This window comes from Anopheles coluzzii, chromosome 2 (genome assembly GCF_943734685.1).
Source record: "Anopheles coluzzii chromosome 2, AcolN3, whole genome shotgun sequence".
Taxonomy (NCBI): Eukaryota; Metazoa; Arthropoda; class Insecta; order Diptera; family Culicidae; genus Anopheles; species Anopheles coluzzii.
The window spans coordinates 92,273,187-92,289,619 of NC_064670.1; the positions used below are offsets into that span (position 1 = coordinate 92,273,187).

The window sequence follows — 16,433 nt, forward strand, 5'->3', positions numbered from 1 at the left end:
GAAAAATTAGGTCAGCTCGTTGTGGCATTGCGTGGGTGCGTCTTTTAACGGCAAATATGAAGCGATCGTACGTAAACAAAGCGTTTTTAAATAACGGAAAAGCATTACTCATATATTTTAATATTATTTTTCGAGCATGTTTCAACCATCACCAGCTCGTTAATAATTGGATGCATTAGATGTCATTAATTTACAAATCATAATGACTCATAATCATTCAGGAGAAAGTGATTCCGTTACACCTAACAATCGTTGACCTAACTTTCAACAAAAAAAAACATATTACCTTCGAAAAATGCTCTAAATAGACTTTACTAATCAAAAAAAGGACACGCCCTACGCCGCATTAGTTTGGGGGGAAGCCAATCGCCCGAGAAAAAGGCTTTCCCCGATCTAATTCGTACAGCTACGAAATCAGACAGCAAAAGAACACGATGGGAGCAGCCCCACACTTGCTTTGGCCCCGTTTTTAACTAATTGAATCTCCATTATGTAGTCAACGGCATGTAGCGCGAGAGCCCCAGCGGCACATCCACCACAACTACAACGAACCCACCAGCGCACAGCTAAACACTTTCAAAGGGCTAATGAACCTTTCGCCTCTGTAGCCGGTGAGCCGGGAGAAGGGCGCAGCCAAAAGGGCCGATGCATCTTCCTATCTTTCCCGCTTTATCGCCGTCTCTATCGCTTTCCAGCTGTGCTCCAGTTTATACGCAACCACACACACACACATGCCGATTGTTTATTGCCAGTGTCTTGGAAGGGGGTTGGCTTGGGAAGTTGGAGGCAAATGCCGGCACGGATCGCTCCATCAAAACGGAACACCGGTCAAACCGGTGCCGGCGGGTGTGCCCTTTCTGAGGTTGGAGCTTTTCTTCGTCGCACTGCCAAGACAGATTGCCATTTCCTGTGTGCGTGTGCCATCACCACACCGCGGCAGGCCATTGAGGATGATGATGACGAGAGCTGGGAGAAAGGACTGCGCCACCACTCGTTTCTCTCCCCATGCAAGAAGCGCACACATTCCTCGTTACGAAGGAAACGGTGCCGAAGATGAAAATTTGCCATGAGAAAATTGCATCATCGAAAATGTCGCTCGCCGCGTTTGGTCGCCACACCCGCACCTTCCGGCTTTTGCAACAGCACACCACCGTACACACAGATTGTTATGGCTTGTGACAAGCTTGTCGCCAGCTTGATGCTTCCCCTACTCCTCCTTCTCAGCCCCTCTGTGTGTCTCAAAATGCAATGCATACGGTGGAATGTTTGCGCGGCACGATCTATCACATCATCGTCTATTTTCGATGCTCACACGACGATCACGGACCAAAGACGACGGCGGCAGCGAAAGGGGCTGTGCCACGGGCGGAGCTGTGTGACGATGGTTTTTGGCTGTGTTTGTGTTTCGGCTAAACACGCTGAATCTATCCGCGTCCGTTCCCTTTTTCCCGATCAATCTTCCCTTATGATCTCGTGGTTGGTTTCACCCGCCGTCACTCATGTGTGCATGTGCCGGGCGTGATTTGAACATTGAACCCCAAGTTGCCGCCATGTCGCTAACTCTCAAGTGCTTCCGACAACGGAAACAACAACTCCCCTACCCCTTGCCAACAGGGATGGTAGTGTTTTTCGACAATTTTCTCGAATCTTTCGGTGTCCAAACACACACACAAATACGTACACACTACTGCGAGGGATGGCAAATTCGCAAATCGTGTGACGTCAATTTCAAGGCCTTCACGTCACCTCACCGGAGAGTTGGTAGTGCGTGCATCAGTGTGTAGCCATAACATCCTCTCTCTCTCCCCATGAATAAAACGACTCCAAACCTGCTAGATGGGAAGTAATCGGTTCCATCCTGTAGTTGTCTCGTCATCTCGTCAAGTGTTTGAGTTTGAGCTGCCTCTCCCCACTGTCTGTCCGTGTCTTCCGTGCTCTGTGGACTGTTGAAAATCCCAGCTCCAATAAAGCTGTGGATGCTCACAGCTGCGTGTGTGTGAGCTCGAATTTGCAGGGTGGTCTGGTGCGGTTGCAAACTATTATAAGTAGCAATCTTGCAAACTCTTCATTAAGTCTCATCGCCCAGCACGCGATTCAAACGCGTAACAGGTAGAATATATGATAAGTTTTCTAGAAGTATAATTACAACAAGATCGAAGCGGAAGCTTCAGGGGGACTCTTTTGGGGATTCTTTATCCAACAAGTCTCAATTTCAACACACCCAGCATAATATTATTAGGACCTTAACGACTCAAACAGTATCCAATGAGTGGATAAGCTACCCTTATCACTTCAAAGGTAAGAGCAAAAAACATCTTTATCGCTACAGCAGCCAACTCTATATCTAAATCTATATTTATTATGGATTCTTTTAGTAAAGTTAACTGTGCAAGATTAATGTTACATCAATTATCACGACTACAAAATAGAGTATATCTTCTTACAGAAGAGTCTTCAGTATTAAAAGATAAACAACGCTTGGTAATTACTCGTGGTCTCGTGGTACAGTCGTCAACTCGAACGTCTTAACAATATGCCCGTCGTGGGTTCAAGCACTGCTCTGACTACGTAGGACTTGACTATCCTGCTATGGGGAAATCAAAAAGAAACTGAGAGCCAAGCAGGCAGGACTTTTGAAACCGACATCGGTTGTTTTGACAAAGAAGAATAACTGTCCAAGATCAATCAACTACATCAACTTACATCAACTTTGGTGGACCATTTCCACAAAAATCAAGAAAAACGCGAATTCGAGTTACGCGAATTCTTATTATTGACACTTCACATGTCAAATCGGTACAATTTTCTCCATCAATTGTTAAATGAAAAATAATTTGCAACTTTTACAAAAGTTTCTTCACAAATTGCATTTAATAAGTAAGAAATTACATAAATAAAAAAAATTCAATAAAAAAAATCATTATTAATCAAGCATATTTTGACTGTTAAACGTGATATTCGACATATGCGAAAATCCGAGTTACGCGAATTTCTCCGGAATGCATTATTCGCGCAACTCGGGGAAAGACTGTATGTATAATAACTTCCCAATGGATACCATTCAGCCAATCAAGTGCTTAGCATGACAGTGTGCGACCCAATAGTTTATCTAACTACATAGACATTCCAGGAGTGTTAGGATCATTAGGATCACAAAGTGTTTATTTTTGGAAGTCTCTTTACAAACTACAAACTCTTCTAGGTGTTTAAAAAGCTAATAAATCCCAATACTAAAGACACTTAGAGCCTCTCGAGATGTCCAAAAATCGTCAAACAGTTTCATAATAACTCGAATGACAACACACAATTCCTTGCTGCTTCAATTACATAAATGAGTTTCGCTTTGGCAATAGCTTCCATTCCGGTCAGCTGGAATGTCCAACTCGGTAACACAAACCACCGTTAATAACATTAAAGTTCAGTGTCCCAATCCACCATGGTGTCGATGAAGCATTACCAACCATCGACATAAAGCTCATAAATGAATGAAAAGAAAGTGCAACCACCGCTAGAGAGCCCGAAATGGGTTGCTGGAAAGAAAACGACCGAGAATGGAGTTTTCGTCTCGCTCAACACTCCCCCCACCCCGCCTCAGCAACCGCATCGTACAGACATCCGGCAGCAACTTCTGCTTCCACCGATCATTCTCACTCCACGCCATTCCGCACACTGTTCACATTCGGCACGTCCATCCGGCTTTTTGGAAAAATCGATACAACCAACCCAACTCCAGCAGTAGTCGGCGCAGCCCCAGAAGGGTTCCAGCCAGTCTCGGGGTCTCTCCCGGCGTAATGTTCCTCGCCTGCCCGGCGTCGGCAGACTCACCCTTCCGCCTTGCGTTACAACACCGTCGACGATTAAATCCATCCATCACGGCAGAATGGTGGTCGGTGGGCTCGATTTGTTTCGGCCCTTTGGGCAGCAACTCCAACAGCAACAACAACGCCGGATTCTCTCCGCTCAGTTAGTTGAGAGCTACTCACAGGCAGCAGCAGCAATCAACCGTGTTCTATAAACGACCTTAGTGTGTGTTTGTGCACCGGCGTAGACTTTCCCGTTTTTCACACACACACACACACCAACACAAGAAAGGAACGGTATACAGATTTTCCAGATTCCGCCACGAAACGCCGGCAACGACGTCCGACCCCCGAAGGAGGGCTTGGGAAGGGAACTGGGCCTGTATCGTTGGCATCGGTGCGAATGGGGAGAAATATTTTCACATCGAGCAAAAAAGGAACCCCCCCCCCCCCCCTCTACTCTCTTACACAGCTCTCTTACAGCCCCGACAAAAGCAGCCCCGAAGAGACGAGAGCAGCAGCCAGCAGCCAACAGCAGCAGCGCGCGCGTCCGCACGCACTATTTATAATTAGAAAACCCCGTGCTGGCGAGGAATTGCCGGAGGACTACGCCCAAAATAAAACGCCGCCTTTATAGAACGGTGCTACTGCTACAGGCCAGAAGAAATGTTGGAAACTGGGAAGGGAGGAGGATATTATTTCGCCCTTTTTTTTTAGGGTGCGTTCTTCTCTGGGGCGATGATGCCTTGCACCGTGCGCACCGGAGAAGCGATCGGAATTTCGGAAGACACTCTCGCACGAGCGGCAAAAGATGCAACGCTCGTGGCGGCCGGTGCAACTTCACAGACTGGTGCTGTATCCGCCTCCGGGAGATTGGTAAATAATTTCGTCCGCAGCATTTTTCACCACCTCCCCTTTTCTTGTGTTATTTTTTCGCATTTTTGAAGTCGTCCTTTTGCGCTGTACGGCACGTGCACGGTAGCAGGCAAGTGTTCCCTCTCCTTACAGGGGTTTTGCTGGTGTGTGTGTGTGAACAATTTTCCACGGGGATGTGTTTTCACCCCGAATGGTCTTTCTGTACCATTTCTTCTACGCCGTTTTCCCATTTGAGGAGAAGCATTCCAAGCAGAGACCTATCTTTTGACCTTTTCCTTTGGCATTTTAAAAAGGGTTCGATGTCCCAACGGGATGGGGAAAATTATATCTAAAACATAAAAAAAACACAATTGAATACATTTCTTCTCCATAAAGAACCATTTTCCATGGACAATTCCAAAATGGATGAATGTTTTGCTCCATGCCGCTCGATTGAAGGACATCCTTCATGGTATGAACATTTTCACGCATTTTCCCTGCACGATGATTTTCACCTCCACACAAACACACACACACACACACACACACACACCCATATCGTCGAACGCTATCCATGTCGAAGAAACCATCGCGCCTCGGCGTCATGGTGTTGGTGTGTGCGTGTGTTTTTCATGCCATTTCATTTCCCCGCACTGCATCGATTCGGTGTGCAAAGGTTTCGGTATCCTTCGAATGACCGTTTTCCCGATATGCCCCCTTCGGTGACATTTTCCTCCGCCACACCACGATCCCTTGTCGCTTTTCTTAGCCAGCACTTTACAACACACACCCACACACACAACGCCCCTTTCGGTTTGACAGTCGCGGGCGCAGCATTTTCCTCGCTTTTCTTTCTCTGATATTCACTCCCACCCAAAAATCCAGCAATAGCCCTCACCCCCAGCAGCTTACACAGAGACACACAAACACCAATAGAGTCACTTACCCATTTTTCGGTTCGTATTTTCTTCTATTCCCTTTTTGCTGCTGCTGCTGCTGCTCTAGACTTTCCGGAGTTGCTGCCGCTGTTGTTGTTGTTGTTGTTGTACCGTTTTCACCGCTTTTCGTGGATGGGTGTATAGGGGTAGCTTTTACCCTCACTGTGCACCCTTTGCCGAAACGAGCCGGGAAACGGGAGGTTCTTTGCTGCACTCTCCGGCCGGGGTGAGATATTACTGCTGGTACACTGCCCCGTGCGGTTGCTTCGATTAACACCTCGTTTTTTTTTCACTCTTCCACTTCGTTCTCTGATGGTTTTTCGACCAACAATTTCGACTTTGAACCTTTTCGATGCCTGCCTAATGAAAGGGGGGGGAAGGAAGAAACGATTTTACTCTTTGCACAGAATCTCACTCACACACACACACACTACTCGCTTTTCCTACACGCGATGAAAAGCAAAACACTTCCGCTCAGCAAAAGAAACTCAGCGTTTTGAGAGGAAGAAGGATGACTTTTACAGCGCGAGACGCACTTGCAATTGGTGTGCCTTTGAAAGAAAATAAAAAAAAAAACCCCGGAAAGCACTTGTGTGCGTACTTTTACTTTTCGGCAACACGGCGTTTTCTTGCCCCTGTTCTTTCGATCACGGTTTCCGATGCGCCGAGGGGAGAGGGTTTCCTTTCAATTCAGCGGGCACGCGAAAAAAGGCACACACCAAGTGAGGAACATCTTTTGCGGGCAGCCTCTCTCTTTCTCACTTTCTCTCTCTATCTCTTTCTACTTTGCGCACACCAATTGTCGGCGCATCCCGTACAGACACACACACACGCACGTACACACTTCTTTACGCAATTGCCGCAGCACCGCATCAACGAGGAACCCTCTACACACACAGACACACACGAGCGCACCCGTTTGCTTGTAGGAAAAGTGGGAAAAGCTGGCAAATTTTCTTCTCCCTATCCCGTTGTGGTGCAAAAGGCTTGTTTTACTCGCTGGCCAAAAAGGAACGTTTGCTTGATGAAATCGAATTTAAATCGCGAAACAGTTGACGCCAATTTCGGAAGGTTCGACAGTGCCGCAAACACACGCACGCCCGCTTGGGGAGTATTGTTTTTTGCTGTTTAACGGATTTCACGGAAAATTAAGCCACCGTTCCAGTGTAGCGAGAGCCTCCCTGACACTGCCCAACGCGCGTATTGGATGAATGAACTACCGCCACCCACAGCAACAAGCACGGTTATTCACAATTACCGATAATACACACGACAAGCACGGAGTGGCTGCTATCGTGGCTAGAATTCGTCACAATTACCCCAACGAAAAGAGCACACTAAAGACCGACACCGAGAAGACGTTTTTTTTCGCTTCAACTTTGCTGGCAGCCTCACCACTTGCCGTATTGCCGCCTGCTACGTACCACACACAAAACACTTCTGTTGACTTCGACGGGCCACACCGAACTGCCAGCAGCACTTGGCTGGCAATACACTATGGGGATTTTGGGGTGGAGAGGGGGAGGAAAGTATAAATAGCCATTTTTGTCCGAACAATAGCACCGAAAGTGAAAGTTATTTGTACGATTTTAAAGCAAGTGCTGTGACAAGCCTTATCAACTGAAGTTGAATGATGTATGTGTGTTATTTTAGCGCAAAAATTATAATTGTTTTAACGCAAATCTACAGGACTGTCTGTAGCCTACCAATCTGATGACATTCGCAAACAAGACGAACATCGATTTTTCTCAATTTAGAACAACATGTGTTCAATGGCTGACATTTTTAGTTTAAAAACTTATTTATGGAATATTTTTGATTCAGAACGTTTCAAAACTCGTTATTAATCATTTTTATAATTACAAAACAATTTTAAACCATAAATTTACCTGCAAAAGTTTCGAACCAAATGCGAAACAATTCTCAACCTTTTTAGTACACCACATATTTGCTTGAAAATTGTTAACAGCTGTGAGTTTGCTTGATTCGTGCTAAAACACCGCTTCCGCCTAAACGTCAAGGCTTTGCTGTCTTTTCGCGTCTTGGAACTGGAATCGAAGTCCACAGCAGGTCTTTCCGATCTTGTCAGCCGACACAAGAGGTGAGTTTCTCTCGTCCGCTTGTGGTGCAAACTAGTAAAATGGCAACGAAATCACTCTTGGCCAAGTCCTTACACACCGCAAGTGGAAGCTGATGGTTAAGACCGAAACACAACTTTGAAGCAGATAACTGTACGCGCTTGGAACTTGAGTGATTTTCGCTGATAAATTATTAGCGTTTTACTTGTACGCGCTACACGTGGAGCCGCTTCATGCGCCATCTTTGATGAAGGCGTTGAGTTGTAGAAACAGCGGCGACACACGCGTGGTGGAGTTTGTGATATGAAGTGAACTAATGTGTTGTTCTTTTGTTCGTTGAATTTTGCAGAAGCTTGAAATAATCATGGCATCGTCCCATCTGAACTGGTTGATCGTGCGCGATCACAACGCGTTCCTGCTGAAGCGGAGGGACATCCGGAAGCCGTTCAGCACGGTAAGTGGTCTCGGACTGGCTGTACATATTTTAAGCGGAAACATCTACACGCGGAAAGAAGGGAACCAAGTAGCTCCCATATCGGCATTGTGCTGCTGCTCCGCGTGGTTGTCCTCCAAACATGATGAACATTTTCCACCAAGATCGCTGAACAATTGTGATGCGAGTTAAATTTTGCTACTTCTGATGTTCTGTTGAGAGACTTCCACGTTCCAACCTCGCCAACGGTTGCGGAGTTGGTGGTTGATACCGGACACGCGGAGCACATTGCGCGTGGAGAATGTTTCCACTTAAAAACGGATACACGAGGTTAATAAGATGTTAATATAGATTCTCATTCTCACCAGAACCACCCAACTTCTTTGTAGGAGCCCGGAAACCTGACCAACTTGAGCTCGTTCCGTTACAGTGGGCTGGTCCACCACAAGACCATCACGATTACGCCGGCTGAGAAGAAGGGCGTCAACTTCGTGTACAACCGCAAGAAGGTCTTGGTAAGTTAGCAATCGTGTCAAGCCAGGAAGCACATGTTTTGTATGGTTCATGGGAATTGTTGTTTTACATGAGGAACAGTGTCGGCCGAAGAACATGACGACTACGTCCACTACCCAAAACTGATAAAATAACATTCCTAATGAACTTGCTTTCCGTAATCAACCCATCCTAGGACAAATAGTTCAACAAATAACTAACGGAAAATCTATTTTCTTGCTCGCCCTTTTAACAGAACAAGCCAGCCAAGGCGCCAGTCAAGGTCACGCTCAAGGAGGGACCGCGTCGTACGCTGAAGAAGATTGCCAACATGATGAAGGCCAACCGGTACCGTGCGGATCTGCGCGGAGCCGCCCTTCGCCGTGCCAGCGCCATCCTTCGCTCGCAGCGTCCCACCAAGACCCGAAAGGGTAAGGCTGGAGCTGCGCCGGCAGCAGCCACCGCCGCTGCCGCCGGTACCGCCGCGGCTGCCGCTCCCAAGAAGGCCGAGTAAGCGTCTTTTTGAGAGGGGAAGGAGGTTGATTCTTGCTCTCTGAGAGGGTAAGAGAAAACCTGCACGTGGATGGGAAGGTATTCGAAGCGGGAAAAGGATATAAAATAATAAAAAGTTAAATCCTATTTGGCAACTTTTCGTGCTTTTGTTAGAGTTGAAATGTTTGAGAAATATGCTAAGATAGAAAAAGATCTCGTTTAAAAACATTGGGTGGGTTCAAAGCACGCGGGATTAGATGTTTTCGGAACGCTGCCGTTCTCGTCGAAATGCGGTTAACCTCGCGGTCGCATGCGTCTTATTGCTATTAGCTTGGTAGGTCTTCTCCCTTCTTGGAACCTTTCTACATTTCCATCATACGTACATGTTGAATTTATCAATTTGGTTCGATACATAAACCAATATAACGACCCTACCCTGAAAAACATAGCTCTTAATACAGCTAAGCTTGTTTATCACAGAACAGTGGCGAATTAAGACAAAAGAAGACCTTAAGCGGGGAGAATGTATAAAGGATTCTGTAGCAAGTTCTCTTGTGAGCGAGAAGTGAGTTCCTCTTCTTGGTGCCCTACATAACCACTTTGTTAGCGAAGTTGTTCAATGCTCCGCTGCCACTGGATCACATTTTGAAATTCTACAGTCCCCTTATAAGAAAATGATTAAACAGACCCCTCCATTGTCAAATCGTATTTTATTTATAGCTTATTGGTTCTTATATTAATGATTCCGTCTTCTTTGTTTGTAAAATATATAAGCGACGATTTAATCCTATCGTTGGCTCGTGTCACGGGGACGATACGGTATGCCACGATTTTTCATCTCCCTGATGATGCTGTTGGGTAGTCGTCCCGAGACGGATATCGCGTAGATGCCTTTTGTGAAGCGACCTACAATTAATTCCAATGTAATTAGTCCACCTTATTCCTCGTCTCTCACACCCGGATACATACTTATTCTTTGCCATTTGCAAACCCAGCTATCATCCGGACTCATCACCGCGATCATTCTGCACCAAAACGAGTCCGAGGAGGAAAAGCAAAACAAAGCCGAGTGAATTACAGTACCAAAACCGACTGTGAGTTCTTCCTTACCCATCGAAATTGTTACTGGTGCAATCGTACACCTGTTCGCGATTGTTTTTCATCCGCAGAAAGTCCTCGCAGTTATCACAGCCGTCCGTTTCGAACTGATCGAATGACTGGAACGAGCAAAGTTGGAAGAGCAAGTAAGGAATGCGGCTTGTCCGGTGGGAATATGCTGCATCCGCACTTACCTTGATCATGGAACACACCAGACATGCTCGCAAAGCGCGCAGATCTTTTGGAATTGCTTCGAAAGCCATTATTTGCGCCGGAGAAGCTATAAAACTCGAAGAAAATCCAGTATTGATGCTCCTCCGCGTCGGTCCCGATTTGTTCGCGAAACAATTGTTTATGTTGACGTTTGCGCCGTTGACGTTCGACCCGTTGACACATTCGCTGTGGGCTTGAGCTGTCAACGCAGCAAGCTTGTTCCCCGGACGCCGGCAGAATCAGAAAATAAACAACGCTCCGCAAACTCGCAGCATCCAACCATGATCGACATCAGTCGCTGCTACTACACGACGATACACTCGCAAACACTGTCGACCGATGGCCGGTTCCTGTTTTGTGGAAGCAATTTCGGGGAAATATTTTTGTTCAGGTAAGAGCTGCGCTTGTTGCGGCGTCGTTGCTGCACCACACAACCATCTCACTCCCGTTTGGCGGACGCTTTCTCATTTCAGTGTGGAACGGATAACGTCCTGCAATGCGGCGGATTCGCCCCCGCTGGAACTGGACCAACTGCCCACCGTTCCCCTGCAGACGCTTTCGGTTACGGACCGTTGTCCCATCTACAGCCTGTCGTTTCACAAGGACTTCCTGATCGTGGGATTGAACGGGGAGATATGCGGCTTCCAGTGGTCGAGCAAAGCCGGCACGATTGGCAAGAAGGCTTGGACGGTAAAGCTGCCCGCCCCGCCCGAGAGCGCGGACATGAGCGAAGTCAACTACATGTGGCTGAACGCAAAGGACGACATGCTGTACGCCGGGTGTGGTGATAATGTGCTGTACGGAGTGTCCCTGGAGGATGGGAAAGTTTGCCGAGAGTTCCATGGCCACACGGACTACATTCACTGCGTCAGTGGATGGTAAGCCAAGGGGAACAAATGAAGTGCATCATACGGGATCGATTCTGAATACTCCAATTCTCCGTTTTTAGTGTGGGCAAGCTGGCAACTGCTTCCGAGGATGGGTCCGTGCTGCTGTGGGACAGCCGGCAGAAAACGTCGTACGCCAAGATTGAACCCCACACCAAGCCAGCCCTACAGCGGTCCGAGTTTGGCCGTTGGCAGGGCACGGTAGCCATGACCGAGGACTGGCTGGTGTGTGGCGGTGGTCCGCGGTTCTCCCTCTGGCATCTGCGGTCGCTCGACTGTACGGCCGATTTCGATTTCCCCGATCGCGTGCACGTGTCCGGCTTCGTGGACGATCTTATCTACGCCGGTGGCGACTGCCGGAAGTTCTACCAGTACAACTTTAACGGTGATGTGACGGCCGAAATACCCACCTCCGGCTCGTCCGTCTACAGTGTAGCGCTGCAGACGGAACCGTACCGATTCCTGTCGATTGCCGGCGCCTCCGCACAGATCGATGTGTGCACCAACTTTTCCTACCGTGATATCATTCTCAACACGTACGCGAAACGGTAAGGGGCCAGCGCTTTTGTTGTGGTTTAGCATCAATCCTTTTATTCCTGAAACTGACGCAAAATGTACAAAACACAAGCATATGGAGCAAAACTAAATAAACTCGATCGGGAGGGTGTCCGCGCACCCCAATACCAATACTAGCGTTTTCGGGTTTGATTCAGCGAGAAGGGAACGGAGTAGGGGTGGATGAAGATGGGTAGTTTTATCCTCTATTTACAGCGACGCGTGGCAAGCAGGTAATGATGATGTGCTTTACGTACGGGGCACGAATTTCGCCATCTTAACTCATATCCATGTAGCGAGAGTTGTTCGTCGGTCTGGGACGCACGATCAGCTTGCCCGTTTCGTCGCAGGACATGTTAAACTCGGCCAGTACGTTCCTCGTGCGTGATGTGATGATTTGCGGCGCAATCACCAGCTTGTGGATGCCGAACATGAACAGAACCACTGCAAAAGAAAAGGGGAACGTTTGAGGACGTTTCATTGAGTTTGAGGCGACTCCGGCCGCAAAAAGCAACACCAATTTACACAGGAAGAGGGTTGAGATGGTAAAAATGCCATGGTTCAGCAGCGAATCCATCAGCGGCACGACGGAGGTCCGCGGGTCTGTTAGCCAGTAAAATGCACTGACGCAGGTCACTAACGCGGTGACACCGAGCAGCACTGGAACGAGAAGAGCGAACAAATCGTAGTGTGTTAGATCGGTCGTTCCGGTACCCACCGTAGGCAGCCACTTACGCCTCCATCGTAGGGTCGGCGGCTGCAGACAGGCAATCACTTCCGTCAGCCGTCGTTCAAATGCCTTCAGGTCTGCAAAATGTTCGAAAACACAGTCAAAGCAAAGTAGAATCAAAGCTGCACCGACACCCACAACTCGCACTCACCCTCACACGTTTCCGACGGGGACATTTTGGAGCGATTGCGACGACCAATTGTGAATTTGAATTAGGAATACCTTTTGGGATAAATACACTTACTCTGCCCGGGCTGGAACGCTGACTAAGCACTGGGCATATTTGGTGCGCGTAGGATTCACCTTTTTCTCGAACAGTTTTCTGCGGGGCCGCAGTGTTGATGTTTGACGCGAAATGATATGCGCGAAGGCAGGAAGAAGACGAAAAAAATAAATACACTTTGACAGCGAGAAGCTTTTCGGCCTTCTTCTGCTGACCCAGCAATCCAAAATATGACGAGTGACGAGCGAATTGTGCTAATGAAACTGAGTTTTTTTATTATTTTAAATTAATATCCCTTTTGAAATGTGCCTCCGCTTTCCGAGAGCAATTTCTATTGATTTTTGTTTAATTTTCCTCGTGGATCACACGCCGTGGAGCCACTTTGACAGTTGCAAAATGTCAACACTCCGTTCTGCAGAGAGCTGTCAAATGAGCAGAACCAGCAAAAAAAATCAAATTCTCTTTGCATTTGTGTTATCAAGGGCTACGATTACGATACAGCAACAAAGTTCTGCCTCGTTTAATTTATTGCATTCTCGCCATGTTCGGTTATTGAACGAGAGAAAAAAAACTTTCTCCACATACCTTGCTGCCGCAGCTGTGCACCTTTCAAACCAGAAAATTAATAAAATGTACACGCTGTGCAAGCTACTGATTGCGCTGTGTTGTGAGTATGCACAGGGGAGAAAAAAACAAAATCGATTCCTTCGATCACTGACGCAATTTTAATTAAATTATGTCCACCCCTCGCAGGTTTCACAACGCTAGCCCACAGTTCCCGGGTGCTCGAGCTAAGCGATCGGTTTCTGGACGTCCGGAACGAGGGCCAATGGTTCGTGATGTTCTATGCGCCCTGGTGCGCTCACTGCAAAAAGCTCGAGCCGGTGTGGGCGCTCGTCGCTCAGGCGCTGTACAACACGAACATCCGGGTCGGCCGGGTCGACTGCACACGCTTCACTGCCGTGGCGCAGCACTTTAAGGTCAACGCTTATCCGACGATTATTTTGTACGTACCGTTTGTTCCGGGCTCTGCCCCGGCGGATGGGCGAGCCACACCCAAATGCGCTGTGAAAAGAAGTTGTTTTCATACTTTTTCCTCTTTGCTTTGCAGCGTTAAAGGACCGTACGATTATGTGTACAACGGGGAGCGTTCGAAGGAGGAGCTGATCCATTTCGTGAACCGCATGTCCGGCCCACCGGTGCAGCTGGTAACGCGTGCGGACAGTATCGACATCCTCAAGTCGAACAACCCGATCTTTTTCACGTACGTCGGCAAGCAGTCGGGATTGCTGTGGGACGTGTTTTACAGTGCGGCCGAGTCGTACCAGGCGCACGGTTACTTCTACGCCACCTCGGTCGAAATAGCGAAGCGGCACTTTGACGTGGACACGGTCCCGGCGGCGCTGGTGTACAAGGAGCGCAGCCACTACTACTTTCCCTACTCCGACAACTTCGAGCGGATCGAGCCGGCGCACCTGAACGACACGCTGTTCCGCTGGGTGAACGAGGAGCGGTTCGCCACCTTCCCGAAGGTGACGCGCAGCAACATTCACCATCTGGTGCAGACGCAAAAGTATCTCGTGCTGGCGGTGGTGGAGGAGAACAAGCTCAGCGAGATAGCGGCCCACGAGCAGGAGTTCCGCGACATGGTGGAGATCTTCGTGCACAAGAACAAGCACAAGTACCACGGGCGGTTCCAGTTCGGCTGGGTCGGTACGCCCGAGCTGGCCCGCTCGATCGCGATGGACAGCCTGCCGACGCCCCATCTGCTGGTGCTGAACGCGTCCACCAACGAGCACCACATCCCCGAGGACGATCCGCTCCAGCTGACGCCGGAAGCGATCGAGATCTTCCTCGACAGCATCCACAACCAGACGGCGCCCACGTTCGGTGGCAACTCGCTGCCGGTGCGCATCTACCGTGCCTGGTTCGAGGCCAAAACGTCCCTGTACGAAATGTGGATCGGCAATCCGGTGCTCACGACCGTGCTGTTCGGGTTGCCGCTCGGCTTCCTGTCGCTCATCATGTACTCGATCTGCTGTGCGGACATTCTCGACGCCGAGGAGGAGGACGACGGGGCCGACCAGCGGCACGAGAAGAAGGAGTAAGGCGGTCAGGCGCAACGGTCAGGTGGTGTAGGTGCGGCTGGCCCATTGAAATCCATGACAGTTTGAAACGCGGCGAGAGGGAAGGCCCACTTCCACACTACTACTTCTAGTCATACCACTTGGTTTGTCTTCAAACTGTAACGATGTGTCCATTCCGGCGAGGCTCGTTGGGGTTTGGTGGGCAGATGCTCCGAGGCCGAGGCCAACGACTTACCACACTTTACATAAGGTACAATGTATTAGGATCATTTTAGACAATTTTTAACTCCCGGCAGCTATCTGTCCCTTCCACCACTCCGGCCGCGCACACGGCTCCGGAGGGCGGTTTCGTACGTGTTTATGTGTGCGTGTACGTGTGTGTGTGTATGTATCTGATGTATGTTTAGAATGTTCTCAGTTTTAGGCAGTGGCAATGGAGCCGGAAGAGAATCATCTTAATTTTTACCCAAAAAGCGTATTGCCGTTATTGCGTTTATTCGGTGTGGAGATGCTTGATGACACGCCGGGGGGGAGAAAGGGAGATAATAGATAATATCTGTGAGGTCTGACTGTTTCCGCCTGTGTGCCGTGCGGGTTTAGAGCGGTTTAGAAGGCAAAGCGTGCGCCGGACTGGACGCGCTGTACGAAGGACACCAGAATCCAGCTCCACCTTAAATACCGTAATCGTCATCGTCATCGTCCGAGTCCAGTGCCGCCCGCCTTCGGTCGAACTTGACGGTCGAGTTGCTGCGCGGCATCTGCTGGTTGAGGCTCTCGAGCAGCTTCACCAGGCTGGCATCGTCCAGCTTGTCGCCGATCTGGCGCGTCTGTGCCATGCGGATGATCATGCCCTCCACCATCTGGGCCTTCTCCGGTTTGCTGAGCTTGAGCGTGTTCAGCCGTGCCCGTGCGTCCTGATCGAGCAGCTGCACCAGCATCGCGTTCTTCATCTCCTCCTGCGCCTGACGCTGTTCCTGCATCGCTTTCTGCTGGTCCGGATTGCCACCCTGTCGATGGGAACCAGTTACATGGAGTTACATTATTTCGTGCCACACCGCTTTCCTTTCACAACAATCATTATTGTGGCTACTAAAACACAACTAAATATAGCCACAATACGTCGCAGATGTATCGAAACTTGTGGATGGATTACTCATTTCGGACCACACAACACATGGCCGTGTGGGGGGAGAATGCTCGGTAGGCGTACCTGCATTTGCTGCATCCGCTGCTGGCGGATCGCTTCCAGTTCCGGGTCATCCATTGTTGTGCTGTGTTATATCTTTGCTATTGCTCGCCGCCTGGAAAATGGTCCAATATCACACGATCATGCAAAACGACGGAGGTTAGCTGCTGGACACCAAACAAATCTTTTTCTTTTTTTCCGCCCGAGTTCTCTATTGCGCCGGGTTTGACATTCGTTCGGCGAGGGCAACACAGGGTAGTTCGTTGGTGCATTGAAGAGAGAGAGGGAGAGAGAACGAGAGAACAAGTGGTATAAAAAATAGGAAAAAATATAATAGCAAGCAAATTTATACAAAAAATGCGCTCA

At 48.7% G+C, this 16,433-nt stretch overlaps 7 protein-coding genes across 19 annotated transcripts in view; 3 read left to right on the plus strand and 4 right to left on the minus strand.

The window, feature by feature from the left end:
• The window catches only part of LOC120952222 (actin-binding LIM protein 3), a 38,940-nt gene extending 31,841 nt beyond the window's left edge, over positions 1-7,099 (minus strand). For 4 of the 12 annotated variants that reach the window (XM_049606941.1, XM_049606931.1, XM_049606939.1 and 1 more), the window contains exons 1-2: positions 6,913-7,057; positions 5,602-5,953 (exon numbers count right to left, since the gene is read on the minus strand). In XM_049606941.1, the coding sequence (XP_049462898.1) occupies positions 5,602-5,605 (4 nt within the window). In that variant the 5' untranslated portion in view covers positions 5,606-5,953; positions 6,913-7,057. Of the gene's footprint in view, positions 1-5,601; positions 5,954-6,194; positions 6,429-6,864 lie in introns of those variants that run through there. The other 8 variants (XM_049606936.1, XM_049606932.1, XM_049606940.1 and 5 more) reach the window with 8 other exon arrangements.
• A 485-nt stretch (positions 7,100-7,584) lies between these two features.
• Positions 7,585-9,241, plus strand: LOC120953760 (60S ribosomal protein L28). The gene is made up of 4 exons (XM_040373992.2): positions 7,585-7,694; positions 8,021-8,125; positions 8,494-8,619; positions 8,853-9,241. Exons 2-4 carry the CDS (start codon positions 8,036-8,038, stop codon positions 9,108-9,110), a joined length of 474 nt encoding a protein of 157 aa, XP_040229926.2. The 5' UTR covers positions 7,585-7,694; positions 8,021-8,035; the 3' UTR covers positions 9,111-9,241.
• A 544-nt stretch (positions 9,242-9,785) lies between these two features.
• On the minus strand, positions 9,786-10,534 carry LOC120953757 (transcription elongation factor SPT4). The gene is made up of 4 exons (XM_040373989.2): positions 10,381-10,534; positions 10,199-10,305; positions 10,058-10,113; positions 9,786-9,994 (listed from the first exon to the last, which is right to left on the minus strand). Exons 1-4 carry the CDS (start codon positions 10,447-10,449, stop codon positions 9,876-9,878), a joined length of 351 nt encoding a protein of 116 aa, XP_040229923.1. The 5' UTR covers positions 10,450-10,534; the 3' UTR covers positions 9,786-9,875.
• Positions 9,828-15,354, plus strand: LOC120953755 (protein disulfide-isomerase TMX3). 2 transcript variants are annotated; one of them, XM_040373986.2, is made up of 3 exons: positions 9,828-9,902; positions 13,568-13,800; positions 13,906-15,354. In XM_040373986.2, the coding sequence occupies exons 1-3, from the start codon at positions 9,828-9,830 to the stop codon at positions 14,900-14,902; spliced, it is 1,305 nt and encodes a 434-aa protein (XP_040229920.2). In that variant the 3' UTR covers positions 14,903-15,354. The 2 variants fall into 2 exon arrangements, with proteins under 2 accessions (XP_040229920.2, XP_040229919.1); XM_040373985.2 differs by lacking the exon at positions 9,828-9,902 and adding an exon at positions 13,226-13,461 and having other exon boundaries at positions 13,548-13,800.
• On the plus strand, positions 10,584-11,973 carry LOC120951226 (THO complex subunit 6). The gene is made up of 3 exons (XM_040369808.2): positions 10,584-10,790; positions 10,873-11,277; positions 11,349-11,973. Exons 1-3 carry the CDS (start codon positions 10,681-10,683, stop codon positions 11,836-11,838), a joined length of 1,005 nt encoding a protein of 334 aa, XP_040225742.2. The 5' UTR covers positions 10,584-10,680; the 3' UTR covers positions 11,839-11,973.
• On the minus strand, positions 12,022-12,913 carry LOC120953758 (nuclear envelope phosphatase-regulatory subunit 1 homolog). Its single transcript, XM_040373990.2, has 4 exons — positions 12,723-12,913; positions 12,577-12,648; positions 12,367-12,501; positions 12,022-12,285 (listed from the first exon to the last, which is right to left on the minus strand). The coding sequence occupies exons 1-4, from the start codon at positions 12,745-12,747 to the stop codon at positions 12,119-12,121; spliced, it is 399 nt and encodes a 132-aa protein (XP_040229924.1). The 5' UTR covers positions 12,748-12,913; the 3' UTR covers positions 12,022-12,118.
• Positions 15,337-16,294, minus strand: LOC120953759 (programmed cell death protein 5). The gene is made up of 2 exons (XM_040373991.2): positions 16,092-16,294; positions 15,337-15,888 (listed from the first exon to the last, which is right to left on the minus strand). The coding sequence occupies exons 1-2, from the start codon at positions 16,143-16,145 to the stop codon at positions 15,553-15,555; spliced, it is 390 nt and encodes a 129-aa protein (XP_040229925.2). The 5' UTR covers positions 16,146-16,294; the 3' UTR covers positions 15,337-15,552.
• Positions 16,295-16,433: the final 139 nt, after the last annotated feature.